Source organism: Thermomyces lanuginosus (assembly GCF_041956635.1).
Source record: "Thermomyces lanuginosus strain ATCC 200065 unplaced genomic scaffold VTN49scaffold_19, whole genome shotgun sequence".
Classification (NCBI taxonomy): domain Eukaryota; kingdom Fungi; phylum Ascomycota; class Eurotiomycetes; order Eurotiales; family Trichocomaceae; genus Thermomyces; species Thermomyces lanuginosus.
The window spans coordinates 339596-364965 of NW_027192353.1; the positions used below are offsets into that span (position 1 = coordinate 339596).

General features: G+C 53.4%; 8 protein-coding genes and 1 non-coding gene across 9 annotated transcripts; 6 read left to right on the plus strand and 3 right to left on the minus strand.

The window, feature by feature from the left end:
• Positions 1–209: 209 nt before the first annotated feature.
• Positions 210–1495, plus strand: VTN49DRAFT_728 (uncharacterized protein; the record flags this gene model as incomplete). The annotated part of the gene is made up of 4 exons (XM_069415531.1): positions 210–606; positions 671–826; positions 876–1251; positions 1306–1495. The coding sequence occupies 4 exons, from the start codon at positions 210–212 to the stop codon at positions 1493–1495; spliced, it is 1119 nt and encodes a 372-aa protein (XP_069271088.1).
• A 922-nt stretch (positions 1496–2417) lies between these two features.
• VTN49DRAFT_729 (uncharacterized protein) lies at positions 2418–5100 on the plus strand (the record flags this gene model as incomplete). Its single annotated transcript, XM_069415542.1, has 3 exons — positions 2418–2606; positions 2691–3008; positions 3067–5100. The coding sequence occupies 3 exons, from the start codon at positions 2418–2420 to the stop codon at positions 5098–5100; spliced, it is 2541 nt and encodes an 846-aa protein (XP_069271089.1).
• Positions 5101–9499: 4399 nt separating this feature from the next.
• Positions 9500–11015, plus strand: VTN49DRAFT_730 (uncharacterized protein; the record flags this gene model as incomplete). Its single annotated transcript, XM_069415554.1, has 3 exons — positions 9500–9535; positions 9591–9665; positions 9738–11015. The coding sequence occupies 3 exons, from the start codon at positions 9500–9502 to the stop codon at positions 11013–11015; spliced, it is 1389 nt and encodes a 462-aa protein (XP_069271090.1).
• A 618-nt stretch (positions 11016–11633) lies between these two features.
• Positions 11634–12433, plus strand: VTN49DRAFT_731 (uncharacterized protein; the record flags this gene model as incomplete). Its single annotated transcript, XM_069415565.1, has 3 exons — positions 11634–11660; positions 11728–12281; positions 12340–12433. The coding sequence occupies 3 exons, from the start codon at positions 11634–11636 to the stop codon at positions 12431–12433; spliced, it is 675 nt and encodes a 224-aa protein (XP_069271091.1).
• Positions 12434–12971: 538 nt separating this feature from the next.
• Positions 12972–16476, plus strand: VTN49DRAFT_732 (uncharacterized protein; the record flags this gene model as incomplete). Its single annotated transcript, XM_069415576.1, has 6 exons — positions 12972–13197; positions 13252–14571; positions 14619–14818; positions 14867–15100; positions 15151–16394; positions 16452–16476. 6 exons carry the CDS (start codon positions 12972–12974, stop codon positions 16474–16476), a joined length of 3249 nt encoding a protein of 1082 aa, XP_069271092.1.
• Positions 16477–16682: 206 nt separating this feature from the next.
• VTN49DRAFT_t19 lies at positions 16683–16754 on the minus strand. Its single transcript has one exon. It is a non-coding gene; the product is annotated as a tRNA-Gln (tRNA).
• Positions 16755–17178: 424 nt separating this feature from the next.
• Positions 17179–19024, minus strand: VTN49DRAFT_733 (uncharacterized protein; the record flags this gene model as incomplete). The annotated part of the gene is made up of 4 exons (XM_069415587.1): positions 17179–17903; positions 17958–18459; positions 18514–18715; positions 18771–19024. The coding sequence occupies 4 exons, from the start codon at positions 19022–19024 to the stop codon at positions 17179–17181; spliced, it is 1683 nt and encodes a 560-aa protein (XP_069271093.1).
• Positions 19025–19047: 23 nt separating this feature from the next.
• VTN49DRAFT_734 (uncharacterized protein) lies at positions 19048–19723 on the minus strand (the record flags this gene model as incomplete). Its single annotated transcript, XM_069415598.1, has 2 exons — positions 19048–19415; positions 19573–19723. The coding sequence occupies 2 exons, from the start codon at positions 19721–19723 to the stop codon at positions 19048–19050; spliced, it is 519 nt and encodes a 172-aa protein (XP_069271094.1).
• A 14-nt stretch (positions 19724–19737) lies between these two features.
• On the plus strand, positions 19738–25345 carry VTN49DRAFT_735 (uncharacterized protein; the record flags this gene model as incomplete). The annotated part of the gene is made up of 3 exons (XM_069415609.1): positions 19738–19804; positions 24001–24315; positions 24657–25345. The coding sequence occupies 3 exons, from the start codon at positions 19738–19740 to the stop codon at positions 25343–25345; spliced, it is 1071 nt and encodes a 356-aa protein (XP_069271095.1).
• Positions 25346–25370: the final 25 nt, after the last annotated feature.

Consider the following 25370-nt stretch of genomic DNA (forward strand, 5'->3'; position numbering starts at 1 on the left):
CTGTCCTTGTCATCAACGGCCCGTTCAGACAAAGCACCCATTTTAACCGTGGGCTCCGTTCTTCCCGTGTGGCTCCGGCTCATCCGTCGCTTGGCCCTCTTCAAACGGACCGAATACCAACCAACCAAACCCCGACCGACCCTTCGAAGATTCCGCTCCTGTTTGACCCGATCAGTGCCCACCACATTCCCTCGATAGTCCGAAACACCATGCTGCAGACCCAGTCGCAGCAGTACTTTTCGCATCAATATCCGCAGGCTGACCCGTCCTGGTTGCAGCAGCAACATCACCACCAGGCCCAACATGCTCAGCAGCCGCACCATCAGCAGCAGCACTCGTCGCTAGCTGCGCAGCAGCATGCTCAGGCGCAGGCTGCTGCGGCTGCTGCGGCGGCGGCTCAGCAACAACACTATAACCGCATTGCCATGGCGGGCGCTGGGTCTGCCGGTGTTGGGCTGGATGCTGCCGTCAGCGAGGAAAACCGAAAGGTGTTTATGTGGGTGGCAGATCTGCTCGATCCGAACCGCCGCGAGACCGCCTTGATGGAGCTCAGCAAAAAGCGCGAGCAGGTGCCAGAGTTGGCGTTGGTTATTTGGCATTCGTTCGGTATGCATAGAGTTCCCTTGCCATGATGTTAAGTTGGAAGGGGGTTCGGCTGACATGAATGTAGGGGTTATGACGGCTCTACTGCAGGAGATTATTTCTGTCTACCCTCTGCTCAATCCTTCCCAGCTGACGGCGGCGGCGTCGAATCGAGTGTGCAATGCGCTCGCTTTGCTGCAGTGCGTCGCCTCACATAATGATACCCGTACGCTGTTCTTGAACGGTATGTGTCCTTTAGCGGGCCTTGTCGTCCGTAGTCTGACCACGAACAGCGCATATCCCGCTCTTTCTCTATCCCTTCCTCAACACCACCTCTAAATCCCGTCCGTTCGAATACCTGCGCCTCACGTCGCTAGGCGTGATTGGCGCCCTCGTCAAGAACGACTCGTCGGATGTGATCAACTTCCTGCTCACCACCGAGATCATCCCTCTCTGCCTGCGCATCATGGAGACAGGCTCAGAGTTGAGCAAGACGGTGGCCATTTTCATCGTTCAAAAGATCTTGTTGGATGATGTCGGCCTGGCGTATATCTGTGCCACCTACGAGCGATTCTACGCGGTGGGCACCGTCCTGAGCAACATGGTCACGCAGCTCGTCGAGCAACAGACGGTGCGGCTACTGAAGCACGTTGTCCGTTGCTTTCTAAGGTAGAGTCATTTCTTCCATGTCCATTCATTGGATCAGTTGACTAACGGAACCAGACTGAGCGATAACAACCGTGCTCGCGAAGCCCTTCGACAGTGCCTTCCCGAGCCGCTGCGCGATGCAACATTCTCCTCTGTCCTGCGGGACGACGCAGCCACCAAACGCTGCCTCGCGCAGCTGCTCATCAACCTCTCCGATAATGCCAACGATGCCAACAACGCTGTCGCTGCCACTGGTACGATGTAAAAATCGCAACGATACATGTTTCTTTGATGATCTGCATGAAACGGATTTACGGCGAAACGGAGTTTTTTTTTCTTTTTAGGCGCAAAGAAAGACATTTTCTCTTCTTTCTTTTCTGCCCTGAAGGTCGGTATCGGCGTGGATTTTTTCTTTCTTTCGGACCGTTTCCGGGCTTTGTCATTTCCACGTGTTCCATTCGGCGGTTGATAGGGGGAGTTTGGTTTGTGTTCTCGTCTGGGATCATGTGTCGGCAATGTCTTGTGCAAATGGCAACCTTGAGAGCGTTGAGCCCCTGGTCAAGGTATGGATATTATCGGATAATGTTGGCTGGTGGTCCTTGATTCATTTGAAGGATTCATTCTGATGTCTTCCGTCGTGGAAATTCTCTGTATTCTACTACTAAGATAGTATGTCGTCGGTTCTTCGGTCCGTGTTAGATAGACTCTTTTTTTTTTTTTTTTTGAATGATACCATGATTTATGTCTGCCTTTGATCTACCACACAGTTCACAGGCTGACGACAGGACGTCCAGCAGGGTGCCTTGCGTTCTGCAGGGAAGAAGGATCACGTGACGGGATCGACATGTAACCCCAAAACAGCTTAGCGCCACCCATAGGGCGAAAGTGCCGGTCTTGGCCGCAAGCCTTGATGCCTTAGACTCGCGGCATCTTCGCAAGGCCAAGGGGAGAAACGCCTGAGCCGCGTCCCAAGAGGCGAACATCCAACTGAAAGTTGAACGTTCTGTGCTGAAAAAAAGAAAACGAAATTCAGGGATAGATTTCGGTCTTGATGTGGCTGGAGTTTTTACGGGGATAGATTTCGTTTTTCTCTAATTTTTTTAATTTCTTTTTTGTGTTTCCTCTTTTTCCGTTCCACGTTTTCGCCATTTTTTCCTCTCTCTGAAATCACTGGTTGAGAGGTCACCATGTCGCGAAAGCGTGGTCACTCCGAGATGGAGAACGCGCAGCCCGCGCAGCCCACGCAGCAGACCTCGTCGGATCAGACTGAAGATCTGCGCCAGCGGCTTCGCAATTGTGTCGAATTCGCCGCGCTGATGCAATATATCTTCCTATTTGGCAAAGTCATCAAGATCGACGAGGACTTTGGGATCGATGTATGAAATTTATCCCCCCTAAACAAACACTTGGCAATTTGTATATGCGGTAGACTGATCATAACGTTTTGTCAACTACTGCAGGACCTTGAGGCAGAATGCCTGAAGCCCGAACCGTCTGACCGGCTGCTCGATATCGGCCTGGCGATGCTGAAATTCGTCTCGTCTCATCGCGGCCTGACCCATGAGAACTTTGACGAGTACACCCGCCGTCAGTACAATGCGAAGGCGCCGCATAAGCCGAACCCGTTCGGGTATGATGAGGAGCCCAAGAAGTTTCGCGATTTCGATATCTTTCAAAAGCTGCGCGTGCTGCATCAGTTGAGTGTCTGGACGTTTCGCAACCCGGACCGGATTCGGGAGCGGATGCCGGAGCAGAGGGAAATTGATCAGACACAATGGGTTCGTTGTCATTCCCCTTCCCTGGCAATGGAATTAAGTGTCTAATTCCGTGTCTCAGCGCATCGAAGAGCTCGGCTACGATCGCCACGACCGTCTCTACTACGTCTTGGATGACAATCGGCTCTACCGTCGGACGGATCCTCCCATTCCGCCGCCGCCGCGCCCGAAACCAAAGGCGAACTCTAGGCGTGCCCGAGCAGCGGCGCGTGCGGCAAAGCGCCGCAAGCTGGAGGCTGCCCAGGCAAAAGCTGAAGACGAAGAGGAGAACACCCAGGCGACAGAGGAGGAAAAGCCAGAGACTTCACCGCAAGAATACAAGTGGGAGTGCATCGCCGTCACTCTACAGGAATATAAAGATTTCGTCGCCACTCTGGAGAAGACCAAGGATCCCAACGAGAAGATCCTTCGGGACCGTCTGGTCAAAGATGTCTTGCCGGTTATCGAGCAAATAGAAGAGGAGCAGCAGAAGAAGCGACAAAAACAGGAAAAGGAGATGTTGACCATGCAGTTGCTGGCGACCGCCAAGCGGTCCAGTCGGATTGCGGACAGAATGGAGCGAGAACGAAGGGAGAGAGAAGAAAGGGAAGCCGCCCGGAAGCGTGAGGAAGAACTTGCCGCCGCACTGCGGGAGCAGGAACGACAGAAGAAACTGGAGGCCGAGCGGCGACATCGAATAATGACGCGCGAGCAGCGCATTCGGGAGCGAGAGCATAAGCGGATCCTCCAAGAAGCAGAGATGGCGCGCTTGCAGGAGGAGCAGCGGAAGCTCGAAGCCGGTGAATCGCGCGTATCGGAGCGGCAACTCAAGGCGGAGATGGCACGTCGCAAGAAGGAGATGGAGAGCCTGGCGGAGGAGACGTGGATTTTCGACTGCTCTGGGTGTGGTGTCCATGGCGAAAACCTCGATGACGGAACGCATAGCGTTGCGTGCGAGCGATGCAATGTCTGGCAACACAGCAAATGCTTAGGCATCGAGAAGGAGGAGGCGGAAAAAGAGGACTTCCACTTTGTGTGCAAGGATTGCAAGCAACGTGAGGAAGACGCAAGGAAGCCCAAAATTCCGCCGTTGAAGTTCCGCATTGGCCAGCCGGCGGCGCAGGCGTCGCCATCAAAAAAGCAGAACGAATCCAAGCAAAGCGAGTCCAAGAAGGGCGAGCCTTCCCAGACTCAGCAGATTCCGGCTACACATCCCCCAGACAGTGCTCCTCCCGTTTCGAATGGTGTTTCGCCAGCGAGACCTCCATTACTACAAGCCAGCCACCCTCCTCCCACAAATGGGTCATTTCCTCCATCGGCATCTCCAGCCAAGCCGCTCGCAGCCCCGGTATCGACTGCACAATCTTTCCCATCACAGCCTGCTACGCACTTTGCATTGCCTCCAGAGGGTACAAGAATAACTCCAACTGTAATACAAAATTCAACAACGCTACAAAACGTCATGGTCCACCATGGCCATGCATCTCGGCCTTCGTCTTCCCACTCGGCGTACGGCTCAGCGGCAGCGTCGCCGATTCAAAACCCGCCGTCAATGTCTCCCACCCAAGGGAATCGAGACGTTGGGCCGCTGGCTGGTTTTCCAATGCCGGCGCCGAGTGGTTCGGTTCCAAGCACACCGCACGGCCATCACTACTATCCCATGGTGCAGCCACAGCAGCCCAGCTTACCGCCATTTCAGCCTGGCTTCGAACGGCGGTCGTCGTTGTCCAGCGTGCAAGGCTCATCGTTCTCGCACACACCGCCTCCGGCACCGCCGCAGCCGGGCATGCCCTTCTCCGGACTCAGTCCCACGAAAAACAGTCCCCCTCGTCCCGTAACGGGAGGGAGTACGCCGAACGCAGCGCCTGTCGTGCCGCCGGTGCAGCGACTAGAACCCAGCCCAAAACTGGTGATGGGCCAAGACTCGCCAGATGCACCTCTCCCACCGCCGGTAAAACCGATGCCGACGAACCAGGCACCGCCTCCTGCACCGACGGGATGGGATGCATCTCCGAGTGGACGGGAGACAAGACCGCAAGGCGAGTCTGCACCGCAAGGGCCACCGCCGCAGCCACCACCATCCCATCACGAACAAGGTAATGGTGTCCGTTCGTGAATTTAATTTAGGGGGCTTGCGGAAAGGAGGCAAAAAGCACAAACGGTTTATACTGTGATGTCAGGAAGCCATGATCTGCAGCAGGTGCATCGGGTGTGTGTGTGTGTGTGTGTGTGTGGAATATTTCTGTATTCTCTACCTGTAGACTAGTCTGTTTCTTTTCTAAGCGAAGCAGTATTACCCGGCGCTTGCGCGCTGGACTTCTGATTTTGGCATTGCACATCGATGTTAGGCAAGGTCCCTAGAAAGCCCATATTTCTGGCATGACAGCCTACTTGTCCGTTCCTTTCCACTGACTCAGAACACAAAGGACAATGCGAAGATCTACCTCGGTACAACGGGAGTCCAGGAATTTCTCAACGTCCTTGCATAGAAGATCCATCTGATTCCAGGATCCTTCTGTGCGGTATCACTCTGGCCTGCGATTGTTCATGGACTCATGACACTTCAGAGCGCTTAATCGTAAGGATTCAATATCGGGACGAAAAACCGGAGGGGAATACCAAAAGGTTCAACAATAAAGAAACAAGCCGTTTTGTTTTTAGGATGATCGACGATGCATAACGGCCAAGTCATGCTCGGTTCCAAGTCTTCCATTCGATTGGAAAGCACTCTTTTCTGGCGGCTTCCTTATATTTTTGCATGCAGCATTCTTCCTGCATCTATCTTTCTATACCGAGAGGTTCTATCGAGGATTAATTCGATAATTCGGCTCCTCCCCTTTTTGGACTCTGACCACGCGAGTCATTCGCCCCTGCGATCAGCGCTTGGGGCGAATCAGGGAGCCCTGGGAGGGAAGATCTTGCTGAATCGGGCAAGGACCCTGAATCGTAATCCTGTAGGAAATGGGCTAATCCTAAACAGGAAGGCTCCGTAAAAACAGGGCGTCTGCGGGATGCTGTGTTGCCAGTGAGTTGAGCCGTGGAGCACTGGAGCCCCCTTCGAAGAGGCGGCGCTAAACCAAGCACATCATCAGGGCCCCTCCCCCTCCCCAGATTGGGGGGAGAAATGACAGGACCCTGAGCGAGCAGGTAGGGCTGAGATGGGCCAAGTTTGAAGCTTCGGTGGGTAACTTTTCGTGCCCGGAAGGGGAAAAGCCTAACACATTAGGCGCGGTTCCGACATTGTTCGAGAGAAGGGGATTCGCTGGTCTACGCTCGACCGGTCTGGTCAGGGCTGAAGGTAAAAAAGCAAAAACTACTCTTAGATCGTTTTCGGGAGAGAAATGCCGTGCTGATCCCAGTGATTGAGTAATTTGGGGATTGAAGTGACAGGATTTTGTATCATGAAGTTCGCGTCTTTTGGGCGTGAGATAGTCGGACGAAGGTCCATTTGGCATGGGATTCAAGCCTCAGAGACGTAGTTTCCAGGTGGTAAGAGGTACGGAGAGATCATCGATTCTATTACCTCGGCACACTCTATGCAGAGCGAACGTGTTCAAAAGCAAATATAGTAGTGAGATTGCAAGATGAATAGCATAGTGTGTAACTACACTACCGTCTTCGTTCGAGGACAATCTTATCGCCCGACATCAGTGCTCAGTCCCAAGGAATGACAGCAGAGGGTCCCACGGGTTCATCATCGTGGTGGACCCCCTGTCTAGTCGTCGATCCCTCGGTAGGGATTGCAGACGCCCGACGAACGCATTGGTGCTAGTCTGAATTGCCATCGCCAGTCTCCGTAAGCGAGGTCCATCTATGCGTTATTAAGCACCTGGATCTGTACCCTGAGCTTTCATAGGAAGGGGTGAAACGGACCACAAATAGGCAAATCTGAGCTCACTACTAGTTATGTAACTCCGCAATCGTGAAGGGAGAGTCGAGTCGAGTCGACCCAGGTCAGCTCCATGGTCATGTACCTGAGAAAGGTTCCCGTGTGCTCTCCCCGTGGTGGCGCATGCCAACCACATGGCTTCCATATGTTTGGATTCCGGGTTCCATTCTAATCACCGTTGGAGTATAGGACATGAGGCCCTTCGCTGGCATTTGGACTACAGGGAGGAAAATGAGGAAAAAACATGACCAGAAGACTGCCATTTAGCAAAAGTTTTGATACTAATGTTTCAAATCACGGTCAGCTAGTGAGCTGACAATTGATAGTGGCAAACTTTAGTGTTCGGCTATGACATGCCTATGACTACTTTTTCAGATCGGTCCACATTCGGCTCTGATCGCCTGCAGCGGAGAGAATGGCTGTGTATGTCCATAGCGCGAATGCACGGGGCCCTGTGCGGGTGCCTTACATGCCGCCATCTGTCAATCCTGCCCGTTGCCGGCACGAAGTCCTCGCCTCGTGCAGGTGTGCAGGAGAGGGAACGTGGACACAATAATTTATCTAGGTACTTGGCAGTGCGAACTTAACCTAAATGATCTGGAAATAGCGCTTCAATCACGATCGCTAAAACCCGCGGAACTTTGTCCTAGCATTCGAGCTGCCTAAACTTTCTAAGCTTCCTGGAGTTCTCTGGATGTCCCCGTGCTCCAGTGGCTAGAACCTCCCCCCCGCGCCGATCGTATCAGCTAGCTGGTCTCCATCATGCGGGTATGTTTTCCTGGTTCGCCGCCGCATCATGATCTTCAACACCCCATCTGCGACGTTCCGAACTCATCGCCTGTGGCCAGCCGTCCCCATAGATGCTGTCCGTTGGTGTCTAGAAGAAAAGGAAGACTAGTACCGTAGGTTAAACGGACGATCTCTGTTAGTAACGCTCAGAGTCTATCTCAAAACTTTTCCTCCAGCGTATTAATCGGGGTCTGCGTTTGAGTTGACAGCGTCGCCACAAGAGTCAATCTTAAAGTTAAAATGCTGGAGAGAACCGACAAGTCCCGAGTCTCTTGCCCCGGACTCGGCATTTGCAAAGGGCCGAGCAATTGATCCCTGTGTTCATGACACAGGCAAACTAGAGTAATAGTTAGTCTGGCGGCCGAGATTGCATCCGCACTTTGTCTTAGGAATCCGCATCTTATGCCGCGATTGCAATTCATGATCTGCAAACCATCACCCCAATCCCATTTTCACAAATCATGTAGTAAAGCAATTGGTCCTGTACGCGCCAGACGCCGCAGGCGAGCAGACCCTAGCTGGTGTTTTTAACGGATTGTAGATATTTGTTTTTTTGCTTCCATTCTTTCTCCCCGCTAATTTATCTCGCCGCAGTGTATCCTCCCACGTACAATCCATTTATTCCTTCTTTCCTCTCTGGCCGATTTCATTCCAGGATCAGACTTACCCGTCAGCCTATTCGCACTGCGCCGTCAGGAACTTTCTGCTCCAGGTACCACGGTGGAATCCGGCTTCGTGCGGCTCGCCCTCATCCAGCCTCGAGAGAGGAGAAAAAAAAGGGCTGCTTGAACAGAGCCGTGGTTCGCTGTCGATTCCAAAACTCCAGCGTTCCAGAATTCTTCCATCGGGCGGTCGACTCCAGTCGCTGTGTACCACAGTGTCTTCCGATGAGCATGTCCAAGACTACCTAATCCGGCCGCCTTGTCCATACCCTAGCGCCATTTGGACGCCGTTCCTCTCCGACCCGTTTCCCTCAAAGTATGTGGACTTATATCTAGAACGCTATGTGCCGCGTCTCAGCGTGGAACCAGATCGAAAGAAGCGGCCACAGATAAGGGACTGAGAAACGAGCAAAAAAGAAGGACAAAAACCGTCGCGCAGATTTCCCGCTTCTCCTTCTTCATCCCAAGTTTAGCAACACACAAACAAAGCCAGGCTGCGCATCGACGAGATTTTGCTCTTCCCAGCAGCCGGCCAACAAAGAGGCTTGAAACACGCCAGCATCCACAGACAACAGTGGTTCCGCAACAACGTTCTTCCCCAGACGGTTATTCTGTGTCCCTGCCTCCCTCAATTGGGTAGAGACGTGTCAAGGTTTGTTGCATTTTTCGTCCGTAACCATGTTAATCCAGAAACGGCCGTTCTCTGCTGGCCTTCTCTGTCATTGCATGTCTGTGGCCGGTTTCTGTGCGTGTCGGCCGTTTTGGCTCGCACACGGTTATCTGCTCCCTGCCCTGCTTGTTCCGTTTCCTGGCGATTCTCTCAGACCGTTTAGCCGACTGATTTGGTATACAAATACAGACTCCGCGCTTCCCCTCTACCATCTTTTTCGGGGTTGTGTCCTGCGCAAACTTTCGTCTCGTCTCATCTCTGCTGGGACTCCCATCATCATTCGTCAGGATCAGCCCCTGGTGCCTGTCATTCACTGCCCTACCCACTCCTAGTTAGAGCTACCAAACCAGGGAAATCACGGAAAACCTAGCCGCGCTTGCTGACACTGCCCACGTCATCTCTCCCCCACGAAGACGGGTTTCTTCGTCAAAATTCTCCCGCACGGGGGGATCATTGGTTTCTTTTTGTCTGGATCCAGGTGAATCCTTCATCTGAGTCGACCATCATGGAAGCCCAGACCACCACCACAGGGGAGCAATATGTGAGTCATTCCACCGTTCTCATACGTGAAGGTGGCCACTGACAGTCTATTACAGGCACCTCTGGGAGTGTCCAACGGCTATCCGGTCCCCAGCAACAGTTATCTCCCGGCCCTTCTCCCTGAATCTTCGGTGAGTGTGCACTCAACCGAAAGATCAAGATTGGAAGTCAAAGTTTGAAGAACAAGACTGACAACGTTATAGAGCGTGTATTCTGGCACAGTTCCGCAAAACATCCAACAGGACCGTGGCATGATGACTCGCAGTGGACGATCCATAGTGTCACCAAACTCCCCTCTTGGTGGCAGTCGAAACACAACGTCCAACAGTAAGGTTCGTGTGATCAAGGAGCCACGGGCAAGGCGTCGGGCAAAGCAGACCAAAACAGATAAAAACGCCAGCCCTACCATCACAGCTCCGCTCAGCGAGCTCACCAAGAACATGGTGCACATTCCCATCCGAGATATGGAGGCCTGGGTCAATCGGCCCATCGAACAGCGCCGTAGAGAAGTGCAACAGAAGAACGGCAAGATCGCCCGGCCAATGAACTCCTTCATGCTGTACCGCTCTGCATATGCCGAGCGAACCAAGGAGTGGTGTGCCCAGAACAATCATCAGGTTGTCTCGCGCGCATCTGGCCAGAGCTGGCCACTCGAGCCCAAGGAAATTCGCGAAAAATTCGAGTATCTTGCCTTGATCGAGCGTGATAATCATCAAAAAGCTCATCCCGAGTATAAATTCGCGCCCAACAAGTCGCAGACGCCGCCGCGGAAGAAGCGAAACAACGACTACGCGAGCAGTGTAGACGAGGCGGAGTTCAACATTCCGGAGACATCTCAACCCATATCAAAACGGGCGAGGAGCTCGGAGGTGGACAGCTGCTACGAAAGCCGCGAATCCACCCCACTTGACAGCCAGGGATCCATCCTCTCTGAGAATTTCGGTCAGCCGGACTGGCCCATGAACCACCCCCCGCAACATGTCAGCAATCAGTCGTTGCCGGGGATGATATCACCAATGGAGACGCCATCTTTCTACTACCCTCAGCATGGACGCCCATCCAGCGGTACTATCCGCTCGCACCCTGATGACGCGTCGGTCGCCAATGACGGCACTTTCGATTCCTCCACCACGGCTTTGGTCGGCGTTCCCAGTGATACTCACCATAATTTGCTGCGCTCGTACTCGGGCACCACAGCACCTGGGAGCCAGCCTGCCGGCCACATGGACCCCCAGCTTCTCCCAGTCGACCACAACGGCGGCAACAACTATGGACTCTGGCAGGCGGACAGTGAGCTGGGGGGCTTTACACCAGTCCCAAGCCAGCTTTCAGCCGGTCCTGTCTTCGGGAACATGCCCAACTTTACCTCGGTCGCGGCGGACGATGGATCGGTGACGTGGAACGTCCCCGTCGATCAGGGCGTCAGCGAAGCGGGCAAGGAATTCGATCAATGGCTCAACTCTCAACCTGCGGCGTTCTAGCGAGCTGCGCGAGCGAAGAAAAAACGAAACTGATGTGCTCTATCTGGGACTTGGTTGTTTTTGTTTCCTTTCCGTTTCCGTGCATGGCGTCCCGTAGTGAGGTCCGGGCTGGCATTTTCCTCTGGAGATACCCCGAGACTGGTGGTCATTGGAGTTATGTCCTTCGTTGAGATTTGCAATAGTATTATTTTATTTCAGAATGACAATCCGATCGCTTCTCAATCGGCAAAACATAGCTCAAAGAAGATCAGTGTGGAATCTTCTGGGATCCATAGTCATAGCTCTGTTCTACAGCAAGGAGAGACTTGGCATAATGTGGCACTGTCAGGGTGCCATTTTGCAGTGAAGACTGAAGAAATAAAACCTATGCTTTCAAAGCACAAAACTACAGATAACAGTTAGAATGTACTGTTCAGCCACTCTGCAAAGCTGAGCTCATGCCAGCTTTTCGCTCAATGCTCGCATCTCATTGCTATGAAATTCATTCGATCTCAGATCTTAACGGTCTCGCAGAATCAGCCTAACTTGATGAGGCTAGCTTTGTCAAGAGACTTACCGCATTAGGATTAGTCATTATCATGTCCCCCCCTTCTCGCAGGAGCAATCAGCAGCAGAATCATGTACGGCGATCTGGGTAATAAACTGGTCTGAAGCCCTTCGACCTGGTTGATAGAACTCCCATCCGGGGAGAGGCTGACTGACTCTGATTCAGGTCCAACACGCGAAACGCACCCAGTCGCTAGCCAATCTCCCGCCGTATCAGACCGAACTCGTCCGCTCCGTGGCGCGCGAAGTTCGCGATCTGGACCGAGATGTAGCGCGTCTACTCGCGCCCTTCGAGGGCAACTTCACCCCTTCCGCGGATCCGGCCGTTGCGTGCGCGTTGCTAGTCGATCATCTCGCGATGCGCCGCAATAAGCGCTGCCTGCTGGCCTACCATCGGGTGCGGACGGAGAAGTTGGAGGAGATGTGCTGGAAGGGCGTGGATGTCCTGGAGCAGCAGGCTCCTTCCACGGAGAACGACGAGAGTGGTGGGGGTGGCGCGGTTGGTTTGCAATCTGCTGCTGCTGCTGGGACCGGCGGCGGCGGCCAAAGCTCGTTGAGTCCGGAAGAGGAGGAATATTTTCGGCGATACAGCGATTTGCTTGCTGCGTATAAGGGGCCCTGGACCGATATCGATTTAACGGGCAGTCTGGAGCCGCCCAAGGATTTGTTTATTGATGTGCGGGTGCTCAAGGATGCGGGCGAGATTCAGACAGAGTATGGGTATGTAATGCCTCTTGTGAAAGCTGTGTTCAAAGAATGGGTCTGACCGTCTATATAGTGCCATAAACTTGACCAAGAACAGTCAATTTTATGTCCGGCAGGGCGATGTCGAGCGCCTGATAGCGCAGGGCTTCCTCCAGCGGTTAAGCTAGCCTCAATCGGTTGATTGACGACCTAGATGCTGTATATTGCCTAGGCTATTGAAGCTATGAATGTCGAAGTAACTATTCTCGATCAACCTGATTGATATTTGGCCTAACAATGACCGTCTGTAACCCATATAACCACAGGTATATGTAGTTCTCCCAATGTTAGTGCTTTTCATGTGATAGTCACTTTTGACAGCTCCTGGAGCTGCAGCCAAGAGAGAGAGGAGATGCAAGCTAATTGCGCCCTACGTCATTAAAAACCCGGCTTTTCAAACACCAAATTGAGATGCATAATGATCGGTGATCCGTCTAATTCCGAATTGATAATAGATATTTCTTCTCTAATATCCTCTGATATCTTATCACAAACTTTTATCCACTGCATCGATAATAGATAGAGCCGATCCGAGTCTAGTGGGGCGAAGGCTTGACCTGGCCTTCACACAGCTTCCATCCTGTCTATGAATCATTATTGTCGTCTTTAAATGCTTGCAATTTGTCAAGGACTGGGCCCGATTCCTAATATGTAGCGGTGTGAACCATGGCGACTGCTGCAGATCGAGATCGCAGCAATTCTCACCGTTCTACTGACGACATCCTCCATCGGAATGACGATGGCTCTCTGCTCCATTCGGCGAGCATTGACAGTTCCAACCAGCCGCGGCGTTCCAGCTGGTCCAGAGCAATCTCAACCTTGCCGAGCAGTGTTGGCAATGTCAGAACACCGTCTCGATCATTCTACCACCGTGCCTTTCACAACTCATTTGGTATGCTTCTTATCGGTTTGCTATCAAAACTTTGTTGCTGAGATTTGGTTGCAGATCCTGCACATTATTCCTCGCATGGCGTGCGCGAGAAATCTGCCGAATTGGCATCACTGGCTGTGTCTGATCTTCCAGGGACGCTGACCGGGTCATCCGTTCCCGCAAGAACGGATGTGCTGCCGCCAGGTTCGGATCGCCTTGGGTCGGAATTCCCGCGCTATCAGACTTCTCCTCCGCTGGGGACGACCCAGCAACGAGGGGGAGAAGAGACCGCTGAGACGCGTAGAGATTTGGATCCTCTCTCGAGTTCCGCGTTGACGGCGATGATTAGAAATTCCGGCATTGCCGAGAATGAGACGGAATCTGTGGACACTGTCACTGTTTCTGACGATGGATCAGAAGTGCCTGTTAACGATGAGAACACTCCATTGATACCCGGCAGGCGTCGATCCAAACATCTCCCATACCTCACTGCCCCGAGCATTGAGCGTCAGCTTGTTCGGTCCAAGTCGTACACATCCATTGCAAGGTCTCAGTCTCGGATCCGTCATGCTTGGCGAGTTCTTTCCCGTCCCAAATCTTGGGACTCCCGCACTATATGGCGGCAGGGAGTGGTGTATCCGGCAAGTCTGCTGCCGGCGGTTTTCCTAGGCCTGCTCCTCAATATCCTTGACGCACTGTCTTATGGCATGATCCTGTTCCCTCTGGGAGAGGCGATGTTCGCCGATCTGGGCTCCGATGGGATATCCATGTTTTACGTCAGCACAATCATTTCGCAGCTCGTCTTCTCATGTGGGGCGTCCATCTTCCGAGGTGGAATTGGCAGCGAAATGATCGAAGTAGTTCCATTCTTTCACAAGATGGCCTTTAGCATTCTAGCACGTGTTGGCGAAGACAACCCTAAATCGGTTCGGGCGACCACTATCCTTTCTTTCTCCATCAGCTCCGTCATCACGGGGATGGTGTTCTTCCTCATGGGAACCTGCCGCCTGGGTGCGCTGATTGGGTTCTTTCCTCGACATATCCTGATTGGTTGCATTGGGGGTGTTGGGTGGTTTCTCATTGCCACGGGCTTCGAGGTTTCCGGAAGGCTGCCTGGAACGTTAGAGTATAACATACCTACGCTGCGTCGACTTTTCCAGTTCGATACTGTTTTCTTGTGGACGATTCCGTTTGTACTTGCGGTTACCTTGTTGACTCTGAAACGGTTCATCAAGTCCAACTTCTTGGTTGGCGGATACTTTATCCTTGTTGCAGCCATTTTCTACATGGTCAAGTTCATTGCTGGGATTCCGATGTCCTCCTTACGTGATGCTGGCTGGGTGTTTCAGGCCCCATCTGCGACGAATCCTTGGTGGCATTTTTACACTCTCTATGGTACGGTTGTTCTTCAAACTTGAACGTACAACTTCTCATACAGACAGATTTCTCGGCCGTTGACTGGAGTGCACTCTTGGATAACGTTCCAGCTATGTTTGCGCTCACGTTTTTCGGTGTCTTGCATGTGCCCATCAACGTTCCAGCATTGGGAATCTCCACTGGCGAGGACAATCTCGACATTGACCGGGAATTAATTGCGCACGGTATTACCAATGCGCTATCAGGGGCAGCCGGGAGTATCCAGGTGAGTGACAATCTCGACTGTTATCGGGTAATAGACTGATGACTTTAGAACTATCTCGTGTACACCAACAGTCTTCTGTTCATTGCCAGCGGTGGCAACTCACGACTCGCAGGAATTATGCTAGCGATAGGCACCGCCGGTATCATGGTTATAGGGCCGGCGATTATAGGCTATATTCCGATCATGGTGGTCGGAGCGCTGATTTTTATGCTGGGTATTGAATTGATGGAGGAGGCGCTAGTAGACACTTGGGGAAAGCTCCATAAGCTGGAGTACTTGACGGTACGCTGTTATCCATTAACATCCCTAGGGTTGATTTCTGACACGCGTAGGTTGTAATCATTGTCGTCACAATGGGTGCTTGGGACTTTGTGATAGGAATCTTTGTAGGGATCATCCTGGCCTGCGTCAACTTCGTTGTGCAGACGTCGCGCACGTCTGCTATCCGAGCGATATACTCGGGAGAGTTCGTGAGATCGACTGTGCGCCGTCCTCCGGTCCAGCAGCGCTACCTGAAGGACGCCGGTCGACAGACGCAGATCATAAAGCTTGCGGGATTCTTGTTTTTCGGCACTATCGTCGATGTCGAGACGACAGTGCGCAGTCTGATTGACGACGAGGCCTTCTTCCGCCGTCCAATACGCTATCTGGTTCTTGATTTTACCAGAGTCAATGGCCTGGACTTCTCCGCCGCAGAAGCGCTGACGCGAATCAACCGAATAGCCAACAAGCGAGGTATTCTCACTATCATTTCTGGGCTAAACGTGCAGGGCGAGGTGGCCAAAAGTCTTCAGAACGTCGGCCTTTTCGCCGAGAGTAGCAACGTTCAGATCTTTGAAACGTTGAACTCGGCGTTAGAATACTGCGAGAACGAGTATCTCAAAATCTTCTACAATCGCAGGGAAGCATTACTGTCGCAGCAGCGACGGAGCAGTACCAATGCAACGGGAGCAACCCAGTCGTCTTCGCTCGATGTTCCCAAAGACCATCAAGCAGCCCCCGGATCAACTTCAAATATTCTGGGCGATCCAGCTGTGTTCAGCCATTCCCCGCGGCGAGAGTATCTCCAACACGCGGCAGTCACCACCCTCCTGCACGAAGACAAAACCTCCTCGCAGCTCTCCAAAGAAGCCACGAAATGGTCTTCTTACCGCCAACCCCTACCGCTCCTCCTCCAAACCTTCCAGGACCTCTCTTCCACCCACTCCGAGAGCTTCTGGTTTCCAGCCTGCGCGTATTTCACCCGCGAATCCTACCCCAAAGGAACGATCCTTTACCACGAAGGCGATACAGCTGAGGCGTTTTACCTGCTGGAGTCGGGCATGCTACGGGCCATCTACGAGCTGCCGCAGGGCCGATATTCGGAGCTTATCGTCGCTGGCCGTCCATGCGGCGAGCTGCCCTTCTTCGGTGGTACACCTCGCACCGCGACCGTCAAAGTCGAGCAGGACTGCGTCGCGTGGGTAATGAGCACGAGCAAGTGGAATGAGTTGAAGGACCGGGAGCCGGAGCTGGCAAGGGAATTACTCAGTGTGAGTTTAAAATTGACGGCGGAAAGGATGGACAGTATCACATCGTAAGTATACTCATCATATTTTCTAATTGTTGACTGCTGTGGACTAACGAGGACCAGGCATGTTCTAACTATGGCGGCTTAAAAAGTCATGCATTGAAACTCCCGCCACTGATGTACGTGTCTTGTAGTATGACAATATAGTATTCTGAACAGTGAATTTTTAACGAGATGACACGACTCTTTGACTGTTATCAAAATGAACGTAATCTACTAAGCTTACACCAAGTATAGGAGTTAGAGTGTTGCTTCCAATGCGGACGAAGAAAAAAAATTTTTTTGAAAAAGCTAAGACCCCGCCCGGATTCGAACCGGGGTTACTGGAATCAAAATCCAGTGTCATAACCACTAGACTACGGAGTCGAGGCCTGAGGGTGATGGGGACCTTATTGACCTATAGTCTCGTAGCGCTGTTGGAATTCGAGATAGAAAGATGTGATCCGCAAAAGTCCACGAGTGCTACAGCAGTTCCAAGACTGTCCATCAGCCGACGTTGTAGACTTTTGGAATCATCAATGATTACGTACTCTGCACTGGCAATGAACGCATTACAATTATGAAAGCCACTACACTGGTATCAATCTAAATCACATACACAACACATGAACTCGGTACAGCAAAGCCCGGGTATCGTTGCGTCAATTAAAGGGTCAACGACTCAAAACAGTAGACAGAACGAGTGCGCAACGGCGCATCAACTCATTTTTCATCATCTCCGTTTTCCACAACTCAGGACCTACAGCGCCCACCATTTCTCATACTCCACACTCGTTCTGGAGCGAGACATTCAAGCAGCAGCCTGGACAGGAGTAGCATTCGAGGCAACGTTCACCTGGTTAGCAGCCGCACCGTCGGTCTCGGCCTTCTCCTCAGCAGGGGCAGACTCGCCGGCCTTCTCCTCGGCAGGAGCATCCTTGCTGGGGGGCTCCGGCTTGTCACCCTCCGGGATGGGCTCCGTGGTCACGGCCTCCTTGTCCTTGTCCTTGTCCTTGGGCTCCTCGGACTTGACAGCCTTGCTGTTGCGGCGGAACAGGCTGCCCAACTTGTTCTTGGGCTTGCCCTCCGCATCGGAGGTCTCCTCGGGCTTGTCCTTCTTGCCCAGGCTGCCGAAGAAAGACTTGCGCTTCTCCTTCTCCGTTGGGCTCTTGGCAGGGGAGGTTGGAGCCGCGTCCTTCGAGTCCTTCGCTTCCTCGGTCGCCTCCGTAGTCTCGGCAGCAGGAGTCTCCGAGGCGGGGGCGGCCGCGGCGTTCTCAGACTCAGCGGGCTTGGAACCGGACTCCTCAACCGGGTTCTCCAGCTGAGGGGCGGTGCTGGAAACCGGAGTGGTCTCCTTCTCTGCCTTCTCCGGGGCGGCGGAAGAGCCCTTGTGGAAGAAGTTGCCGAAGATGGAGCCACGCTTGGACTTGCTCGGCTTGGCCTCCTCCTTCTTCTCCTCCTTCTTCTCTTCCTTCTTCTCCTCCTTCTTGTCCTCCTTCTTGTCCTCGCCCTTGGAGGCAGAGTCCGAAGCAGCGCCTGTTTGATCAGATTAGCCAATCTGAAAACCAAAAGGTGTCAATGGCAACATACCTTCGGCGGTAGCCTCAGTGGTGGCCGCATTCTCAGCAGCCGGGGCCTCCTCCGGCTTGGCCTCACCCTCCTCCTTCTTCTCTTCCTTCTTCTCCTCCTTCTTCTCCTCATGCTCCTTCTTGCTCAGGATGTTGCCGAACAGGCTAGTGCGCTTGCGGGACTGGGAGCGGCTCTTCTTCTCCTCGGTCTTCTTCTCATCCTTCTTCTCCTCTTTCTTCTCCTCCTTCTTATCCTCGGCAGACTCCTCCTTGGGGGCCGCCTCCTTGCCCTTGTCCGAAGACTTATCCGACGCCGGCTTGGTGAACTTCTCGAGCTCGGCCTTGTAGCCCTCGCTGTTGGTGATGGTCTCCTTCTCGGCGGCAGCCTCCGAGCTCTTCGCCTTGATGGTGGCGACCCAGCTGTCACGCTCCGAAGCCGAGCTGGCCTGGAAAGTGTGCTTGTGGCCACCGACCTTGAAGGAGAACTCATTGCCGCCCTCCTTGTTGACGTCGGTCACGTCCGCCTGGAATTGTTAGTTGGTTCATGCAAAAGCGGTTCATAAAAGTCCAGCACATACCAGCAGGAAGATGCCGGCCGGAGTCGCCTTGTCCTCAGCACGCTTGGTGAAGAACAGGAGGCCCTTGCCCGTCTGGGTGGCCCAGGCAGCAGTCTTGTGGGCAGCAGCGGAGTTCTTCTCAGCCTGAATGTAGCCGGAGAGGTTCTTGGCCTCGACGGCCTCATCGCTGAAGTAGAAGTAGCGCTTGGAGAAGCGCAGGCTCCTACACCATTGTATTAGTATTCCTGAAATCCAGACTGACCGTGATCAACACATACTTGACGAGACCAGGGCCCTTGTAGCCAAGGGTGGCATCCGTCGCCGGAGCGACTTCCTCCTTAGCCTCCTCCTTGGCCTCCTCCTTGGGGGCCTCAGCGGCGGCTTCGGTGGTCTCCTTCTGCTCCTCCTTGGGCGCCTCGGCGGCCGGCTCGGCCGGAGCGGCCTGCTCGGCGGCGGGAGCAGCCTCGGTGGTGGTCTCGGCCGGAGCCGGAGCGGCAACAGTCTCCTCAGCAGGCTTCTGAGTGTCCGACATTGTGATTATTAGAACAATAGAGATTAGAGAGGCGTAGACAAATTAAAGTACGTCGTCCGTGACAAGCACGTAGGGGGTATCACAAAGAGAAGCGGGTATCTCTGGGGTATCTCAAAAACAGAAAAACAAAAAGCGAACGAGACACAAAAGGTGACTCGTCGGGGTATCACAAGGAAAGGGGTATCCGAGAACAGCTGACGGGGCAGCGTAGAAAGGATGATGTGAGAAGTGATGGGAGACGGCGAGGAGAAGAAAGAGAAGAAGAGAAGAGAAGGAGGGAAGAGAAAAAAAGAGCCCGTTGGGAGGACAGAAAAAAAAGCAAAAGGGAGCAGCAGACGGCAAGCGCGCCAGTGGAGACTGGCCGAGTTTAGCTCCAGGAGCGGGGACCGGGCTAGCGCGAATGGTGCTTCGTCCGGTGAGAGGGGGCTGGCCATGGGCCACCGCCCATTGGCCCATTAGCGGGAAAGCTTTGCTGCCGGCTAGTGGGCACTGAGCCTCTTGGCCGCCTGGTCCGATGGGCCTGCAGTCAGGAGAAGCTCTCCACTGACCGACACCGGGACGGGCATCTGGTCTCCTTTCCTCTTGTCGCTTCAGGAGGTGCGGTGGGTGCGTGGGCGGCTCATCTCTTGTGCCGCCTGGGAAACCTGCTGGGAAGGACCGCTGGTCGCCGCACGTGGTTTCCCTCCGAGTTCGGACCATGGGCGAAGCTCGCAATGGCTCCGGCCCTGGGTGGTCAGGTGCTCACGGACCGGGATGGCGCAATGCAAAACCGTGTCATGTGTCAGATTACTTGCTCCTTCCTCGAGATTGCGACCTCCTTCGGAGCGTCCGCCCCCAACGTGCAGAGCAGATCCCGATCCCGACGCACAATCCATCTATCAGTAACCTAGGCTAACGCACTGTGAGACGGGATTGCATTGTCAATCAAAACGGAGCTCCTACTCAAACCGCTAACTGCAAATAGTCGCTCGAGTGGGAATGGTCTTTTTGCACCTCGTGCGGAAATCCAAATCCTGTGGAAAGGACTCTCGGAGCCGTGGGGCATCCCAAGACACGCCATGTTTTTTAGTCCGAGTCTTGGCCGCGTAGGATTGGTCGTGGTCGCTGGGAGATGCGAGCGGAGTCTGATCATTGGCTCCGATCGCTGACTAAGGGCGTCTGGTCATCTTGGGATGCTTGGCATGCTGAGGAAAGATTGATCTCATTGCGCGAAGCTTGGCCCAACGGGAAAGGAAAACTATCAATCCGAGCGTGCATTGGAGATTCTCCCACCATTGCCTCAAGAGCTTCTCCGAGGGGCTGGTTGGCCACGAATTCCACGACTCAGGAATCGCGGCGCCCATCGGGCTGGCCAGCCTTTTAGGGGAGAGCGAATTTGTCGAAGTTCGGATCGACTCGAGTGGGACGATGACGATGATCTTCCATACAGGATACAAATTAGGTTAGACTCTGTTAGTCTGGACTCCTGATGGCGGATGGATCTTCGCACGGAGGAGGCTCCCTCCTCCGTAAATTTCCCTCGCTTGGAAAAAGAAAGGGATGACAGTGCTCAACGAGCAGCAGCGTCAAGAGCAGTTCCCAGTCGGCTGCCAATCGTGTACTGCAGTCGGGATGTGATTATCACACTGCTAGGGAGTGCGCTTTGGGGCACATGTATGCAAGGTTCTCATCTCCGTATGGTGTGACATTCGGAGGACTCGTACAGAGTACCGCACTGCGTCGCATGTTCCCCCCGTATGGAGTACTCCGTCTGGAGGGGCACTGGTGGCGATAAGGACGCACCCGAAGCCCTAAACCCTAGCACTTACAGGAATAGGAAGGTGAAGGGTAGGAGTTCCAAAAGGTCAACGGGTTCCCTAGGGTGAGGAATCTCCTACACGGACTTCCAAGTTTCGTCTCTTAGGAGTTCCGCGTCCTTGTGAGCCAAGGCTTTTACAGATCACTGCGAAAGCCAGCAGGGGAGCAATTCGGCATCAAAGTACCCCGTTCGGCTTTGTACTCGCGGGTAGCAACTCAGGATCCGGGACTGGAAAAAGATGCTAGCAAAAGGACTTGAGAACTATCACCCAAACTACGGAGTACTCTCCGTGACAATTTCGACCCTGCTAACATCAGAGCAGTTGAGCCTTGCCATTGAGAATAGACCTGTGGGGTTCTGCCCTCTGGTCATGATATTGCCATTCCTGGATGCTTTGTTTGCTCGGATTGGTGGTGCCATGTCGTGGCATATATTTGAAATAGTGAGAAGAATTGCATGCGAGCGAAGTGGTCCGAATGACGCTGCAGGTGGCTGTCTTCGAGAAGGCGAACTGGAGAAACAAGACTCTCGCGACAGTCAATAGCATGGACAGAGACTTCATCATGAGTGTCCACGCAGATACAGTCGGAGTCCATGTCTAGCATGCAAGAACTAGAGACCAAGGGAGAGGGGCAAATGCAATACGGAGCTTGGACTTCATAACTGAAATGGGGCCTTCTGAAACGAAGCCTGTTGTATGGGAGGCAATGGGAAGAATAGTTCTAGCCCCGGGTGTACATTATGATATTTCGTATGATTATCCAGTTTGATAGCTCGAGAGAGTCGAATAATGAGGCCGGCAAGCTCGTACTTGGAAGCACCCTATTCTGTGTCTGTGCGCCAACCGACATGAACCTGGTTTCTCATGTTCGCAGGAGCGAGCCGTCTTTGCAAATAATAGCTGAACCTCCCATATGGAAAATGGCCAAACCTTCCGTGCCCAGCACGACAGATCTTACCGCGAAATCGACAATCCCTCGTTCTGATGATGACTCGAGTGCCCGAAGGACTGGCGGGACTGGCGGTGTGGCAGCTGAAATAAACTCGAGCTTCACTGCATGGCGTCAATAGATCCGGTCAAGAAATTGCACATGCGGCTCTGAGACCTCTTGTTGGGAGGCAAATCCGAAGCTGCTTCTGGCCGGAAGCGAACTGACTGTCGAATATAGGCGTGCTGTCTCCGTGCAAAGCGAAAATTTGAAAAAATCTAGGATAGCTAGACCCCTGTGTTCCTGTTAGGCAGTCTACTCGGGATCATCATGCTGGCAATTAGCCAAGAACCGAAAGATCCGTTTCGGGGAGCAACCGAGAGGCATTGGATGCTGAACAAATGACACAGGATGGCGCCGCAATTCTGCCGAGAACGCGAAACTGGCGCCATGGCCGTTGAATCGATAGCTGTCACATAACAAATCACTGAAGCCGGCAGGAAGGATTTCGGCGCACCGTTTGAATGTGAAACTTTACAGTAGTTTTCTGTAGCTCACGATTGGCTACAAACAGTCACAGTCGCCGTTGAATCGTAGCTGAAGAGAGCAATGCCAGGAAATGCGCAGAGTGCAAGGCACGGCGCGGTTCACCAGAGAACGGCCGCCAAAGCACAGGGTTGATGATGAGAATTTTGTCTTGACAAATGACGTTCCCACGAGCGACTGCCTGTTAGTAATCACAGACTAGAAGATTGCCGGCCTCGTCCGGAGTAACAGATTGGAGATTTTTGCTGGACAGACTGGTTTGAACACCACAGAAAAGGCCCCAGAAAAGAACCACGCAGACGTTTTTCAACCTGGCATTAGCAACCAGGAAAGTATGGAATTGAATTCGAGGCAGGGCTCTCTATCCGAAGCTGATGTAGGACGCAATGCTCAACCTTCAGGAAGACTAATGGGTTGACTTTCAGAATTCCATGTGCTCAACCGAGGTCCGAGGACAATGAACACAAACGTCGAAGGACAGTACTCCGTGCAAAACGACACATATCGGAAGAAGGGCCATTGTCTCGAAGAACCCGAGAGCTGCGTCGTGCGAAGAAGAGAGGCTCCCATGCCAAAGGAACAGACCGTTTGCAAGGGCATGAGCCGTGATCACCACCATCGAGCGGAAACTAGCCGAGATTGTTGGACGTATCGACCCTGATCACCTTGGTGATTTGACCCATCAAATAAATTGCGCTGTCCTCATTATTAATCTCCGGTAGAAATACTTGCACTTTGATGACAAACTGCCCCGAGAGCTTGGGCACTGTTCTTCGTTATGAAGGGCGGCCCTCTCATTCTAACGAGGTTATGCGGAAGCATTCTTCCACCGTGCCGGGCCTCGTGCATGGACTGTGGAATCCCCTACGGACCACCTCCGCGTATCATCCATTCTACATGTATTCCGTCCATGTATAGTACTCAAATGCCCCCAGGCGCGGTCCAGCGTTGCAAAGAACTTCGGGAGGACGTCATCACTCCCACGAGTTCCTGTTCCAGGGTCTGTTCTGCCGGCAGAGCCGTTCTGCTTCTGGCAGTTGGTGCCGGAAGAATATGAGTCATATCGACAGACATCGTCCCTGAGAGCCTCGCTCTATTGGGCGACGACTCAGGTACACGAGCCGCTAGACTGATTGTGGCTGCCACTGGAAGCCGACAATCCTGGGGGGGCCAGGCTCAGCCCTCGTCCTGAGAGCCTCAGAAAGGCTTCCCGAGCCTCTGGCTGTTGGAATTGGCGCAATGTGACTCATACCTGGCCGAGAATGGGGCTGGCGCTGGCAAAATTTGCTAGGGCGTGCGCCGCCATTGGCTCCGTGGCCCGTATTCCCATTCATGCCCGCCGCTGGGGCCCTTGGCTGGCCGGCGAGAGGCCGATGCGACCCACCGTCCTCCCGTTCTCGATTTGGGAGCCTGAGGTTAAAAAGAATGCTTGCCCCATGGCTGCCTGGTTTTTCGCTTCGACTTTTTCCCTCCTCAAATTTCTCCCACACACATTTTCATCACCATCCATTCCATTGTCTCTTTGTGTGTTTGTTGGATTACTCGTCATAATGGCGGCCTTCTAAGCGTCTCGCCTTTCCCCCCTGCTCTGTCTGCTCGCAAGAGACAGACCCTGTGAAGCTCAATTCCGACGGTTTCTGTTGATTCGTTGACTGCTCTATCCTCCTCTCCGTCCACAGTCTCTCCGAGACTTGGCAGTACAGCCAACAACATCTTCGTCTCGTTCGACACCACGTCGTCCACCACGGATACCCTTCAGCAACCATGGCTCCCACAACTTTCTCCCCCGCAGCCACTGGCTCAACCTTCCAACCCGATCGCCAGCGACAAGCACAATCAGCTCGAGGACTTTGTGCTCTACCCGCCTTCTCGCCCGCAAGTCAAGCTTCGGGACGAGCGTGCCAGCGCTCTAAAGACTACAACTCCTAAACAGTTTGCCAATTTTCCGCATCCAGTGAGCGGACATCGTCTGGATTTGGCGTCTAGGGACCTTCAGCATCGCGAATCGCACGTCATTGGTACTGGCACACGCGTGTCACAAGTGTCGAGGTCGATCCCATCTTCTGCAGGGTCCTCTCCGTTAGTGTCTCAACGGTTCAGTTCGTCGGCTCAAAATCGCCTAGTCAGGCGTCTCTTCGCTGCGTCTGTGCATTCGAATTTGCAGCATCCAAACCAGAATCTCGCCTCTCAACCTCAGAGTCCACATTTCGCGTCGAGGACCAACTCAATTCCATCGTCTCAACATCGTCGAGTAGTATCGTCGTCTGATCTCACTCAAGGTGAATATTCCCATGGCCCCGCAGTGGCCGAGTCTGAGTCAAATTTGTGGCACCTTGTGCTGACGGCTTCTCGCTCACAGTCATGGACACATTCAATCTCACTTCCACCCACTTTGCAGACGACATGGACTCCCCAGCCATGTTCGCCGGTCAGAACATGCCCGGGACGGTGTCCCCGAAAGACATTTTGGTGGACGGCTCTGCGCCTCCATCCACCTCTTTCACGGACATCAGTACCCCTCCTTCCTTTGGCAACTCCCCGGGCACGTTTAGCCAGAATACGTCGCCGATGTTCCAGGCCGATTTCGAACTGGCGCCGGAACATGAGACTTGGGAATCACTTTTCCCTACCGACGCGATTTCTGTTCCGCTAGATGACGTCGATGCGCACTTTAATTTTGCCCCGAAACCCGTTCCCAAGCCCGTTCCGCAGGCCCCCGTGGTCAAGTCAGCGTCGTCTCCTGAGTTGTCTCCAGGTGCCAAACCCGGTCGCCGCGCCACTCTTCCCTCCACCACCAATGGGGTGAAGAAAACCCGGCGGCATCACAAGGAGGTTGTATACAACATGGATGACCCCGCTGACAAGAAGCGGTACAACAATACGATGGCCGCCCGGAGGTCGCGCGCTGCCAAGCAGGAACGTTTCGAGGCGATGCAGCGTCGCATCGAGGAGCTGGAAGCCCAGCTGGAGCAATCTAACATGCTAGTGGAACAGTACAAGTCGCAAGTTGAGACCTTGGAGGCTACTCTGCGGGCGCAACAGGTGTGAGCCTGTTCTGCCTGTTGTCATTTGA